This window comes from Limulus polyphemus, unplaced genomic scaffold (assembly GCF_000517525.1).
Source record: "Limulus polyphemus unplaced genomic scaffold, Limulus_polyphemus-2.1.2 Scaffold7094, whole genome shotgun sequence".
Taxonomy (NCBI): domain Eukaryota; kingdom Metazoa; phylum Arthropoda; class Merostomata; order Xiphosura; family Limulidae; genus Limulus; species Limulus polyphemus.
Genome location: NW_013672704.1, coordinates 8,592 through 12,178, shown reverse-complemented (window position 1 = coordinate 12,178; position 3,587 = coordinate 8,592). Strand labels below are relative to the sequence as shown.

Below are 3,587 nucleotides of genomic sequence, written 5' to 3'. Positions count from 1 at the left end.
AGCAAAGGCAACAAACCACTTAAGTTCATCAATATTTCACGTGTTTTGTTTTACAACAACAGAATATATATGGTAACCCAATTGTTTCGTCTCCCTCGTGCAGGATTTGAAACTGAGACTGCTCGCGAGGGATCTAACAACTGAGCTAAAGCGTTAACTCACTAACAATTGTAGTTAAGGTACTTTTAAACAACTACATTCTTCCCCTCTCATCATAAACAAGGCCGACCCTCGCGCCTTACTTCAGAGTCATGGAGGGCAACACCTTGGGCGCAAGTTTTTCATATGATAACTTCAATTTGTGCGTCTTTTTCTTGCAGAATTCGAACCCAGGACTACTCACAGTACAAGTGAGGAATCTACCAAATGATCTAAAGGGTTAATCTACAATTAATTGCTAGTAATGCGCTTGTAAGAATTCGAAATATCACAAACATTCGTGATGAAGTTAAATCCTCCATTTATGTTGCAGTGCAAATTGACCAGAAACCTTCTGGTTTACCAACTTCCATCTCTCAACGAACTACAACATACACATCAAATCTCTTGTACTGGAAACAATGGTAATGTGATGGAATAGGATTTTTTTTTTGCCTGATTGTTTGTTATTAAACACAAAGCCATATACAACGGGCTATTTTTACTCTGCTCACCATGGGTATCGAAATCTGGTATTTAGCGTTATAAGCCTTCGGACTTACCACTGAGCCACTGGAGGTTGTATTAGGTTTAACTATATAAATTTCGATTGATTAAGTATATTAAACAAATATATTAAGGTCTGATAAGATTAAGTAATCCACTAAAATAAAAAATAACAATCAACCCTGTAAAAGTATAGCTAATTAAATATATATCGTTCTTTTGTTTTACTTGGAAAAATTATGGTTCAGTGTTTCATCAGTTGGGTATGACAGTGTTAACAATATTTTCGGCCATAAACCCAAGTATTGATATTGGCACGTCACGAGAAAGAGAATAGCATCAACTTAAGATAATAAAGAATAATAGTTCTTGTTTGTTCTAATATAAAACATTTCGCACGAACAAGGATGGACTGCGTAAAAGTGAGCACTTATTATGCGAGACTTTCTAATAAACCCTTTAACACAGGAACTCTACCTCAACCAGAGGCAGAGTCGTGTTTTTGGGTGGCAGGGCAAGGAACAAGAAATTCCTGGAGGTTTTGCATAAATGTTGGAAAGTCCGGAATCTGTTGTATCCAAATACGTAATTCATATGGTGGCTTCATATTTCAGTCGGGAGTTATGAACAGTCAAAGAGACACAGGGTTTGGGAGTGGCCACACCACCTTAACAGAAACAGTCATACATACCAATTAGTTATCTGTTATTTGACTCTCAAATCAATTTGTGCGACCTTTTCAATTGTATATGTATTTTCATTCCCAAATCAACTATTCTTATTGTATATTTGAGGTCGGAGATCTAATTATTGATCTTCTGACCTGGCAGAAGCCTCCTTCTACTGTTATTACTACTGTCCTTTTCAACACCAAATATATTTTTGAGTGACGCCATAGCTCATTTGGGCTTAATAGATGGGTCTGCCTCAACAAGGGCTGCCCAAAAATCCATCCTGATGGCATCCACAGCGGCCACGCGAGTTGCAAGTGGAACATTTCGGAACCTTGTATAGGCAAGTAATCGAAGGAATAATGGTGACTGATGATAACATGCCAAATAATAGAAAAGTTCCAGTCACGGTCAGCGGAGCTTGGAGCTATCTGCTGAAGATCTATTGTTCTCTGGTCTGAGAAACAGATGCAACAATGTGTAAAGATAGGTTCACATAGCGGACCCATCTGTTACACAAGAAGTACTGTCATTAACTATGGGATTTCTGCTGCTGATGTGGCCAGTCATAACTCGATCACTTTTTATCCCATTTTGAAACTGTAAAGTATAACCGTCATATCTCATCGTAAGCTACACTTTTTTACAAGTTTCACCAAAGTAGGATAAACCCTGGAGTTTTTTACGTCCGATCCCTGCTATTGAGAAGCCTCTGGTTGTGGGAGGGATCCTGTGTTAAAAGTCATTAAGCATATTTATAAAGAAAACAAAGTATTAAGTATCACTAAGTGTCTTCGTTTACAACAGAATCAGATGTTTCAAATTTGAGAGTAATATATTACACGGTTATTATGAATTAAAAGAAAATACATTAAACGAAACATCCTGTACTGATTCTGGCCTCAGATACCTTGTATAATTTGAATGAAATGATATAACATTGACATGAGCTTTAAGAAATCAACAAGAATGGCATGGTAGGGAATAATATGACACTAGACATATTAAATCATTCTCAGAGGTTAGAATTTTGTTTCTGACATCCCTGACTTTCTTATAGCAGTTAAATGTATATACAAGAATACTTTATACTTTCTAGATGCACACTTTATGTGTATTTGAAATTCTGTCGGTGCGGAAGTATACGTCATTGGTTTCCAACCTTTTTTAAGTACCATTAAACCAATCCTCGTCCTTCCAACTACCCCCATTTCTGGAAGTAGTAATACTATTAGGCCTCATAATGCTATTATTATTACTAACATTGTCACGTGTCTGTTTAACTCGCGCTCTGGTCACTGTCTTTACTAGCTATTTTTATAACGAGCCCATCCAGCAAACTAAATTTAAGTTTCATACAACACACATCACACTCACTCCACCCTGTACTTTCAGCTGTGGAAGTGTTATAAAAGTAACAATCAATACTGTTATTTGGTTTAACAGGCCGAATAAGGAACGCGTCAACAGACTAAAATTTAGAGTGGTTATACCGGAATCCCATTGGTCTCTGACCCGGCCGCTTACCTCACGTGCACCCATACTTCACTCACTTTTACAACGAACCTAACTGCGATTGCATAAGCAACAAAATAATTAATTACTAAATACAAAATGATAAAAACCCTATAACCCAGCGCTTTCGAAAGGTGGACCTTCTTCAGTGGCAAACTGAGACTTGGTTAATTTATTATTAAATGATATGGTCGTATATAACTAATTGTAAGTTGTTTTTTTTTTTTGGAATAGCCGACTGTTCTACCTAAGTCAAATAATACTAATTAGCTCTGATATGTAGGCTCATAAATACAGCAGTTATCAAGTGGACAAAGGTAATGAGAAATATAATTATATTTAAATATACTCACTAGGTGGCAGTGTTTCACTGGTAAACAAATGAGGTCTATGTTAACTGTTTTTTTTTTTATATAATGAGTACGTAGTTTTCGAAGACACCAAATAACCAATGAAAGTTCACTTTACCTCACAGGGTGGGGGAGCATTCCTAAAGCTAGGGGCTATATTGAAGGTGACTTTACCCTGAACTCCTCTCTGAAACAAAACAAACAAACAAAAAACTGTGATTAAGCTTGAAAATTATCTGTAAGGACAAATATTTATGAATTACCCTAATTCGTTTCAAACACATCAAGATAATTAACTTTCTAATTTTTTTTATATACCTTGATTTCAATCAACAACAAGCCCTTACAAATGAAACGTCATCTAAATGCCTACTGGAACACTACTTTTAATTAAGCAACTTCTTTA

The 3,587-nt window shown here is 36.2% G+C and overlaps 1 protein-coding gene across 1 annotated transcript in view; it reads right to left on the bottom strand.

Annotated features, from left to right (window-relative positions):
- LOC106474341 (peripheral plasma membrane protein CASK-like) overlaps positions 1 to 3,368 on the bottom strand; it is a gene marked incomplete at both ends in the record, with an annotated part of 16,153 nt that extends 12,785 nt beyond the window's left edge. The window contains one exon of the mRNA XM_022402650.1: positions 3,300 to 3,368. Within this exon, the coding sequence (XP_022258358.1) occupies positions 3,300 to 3,368 (69 nt within the window). The remainder of the gene's footprint in view (positions 1 to 3,299) is intronic.
- Positions 3,369 to 3,587: the final 219 nt, after the last annotated feature.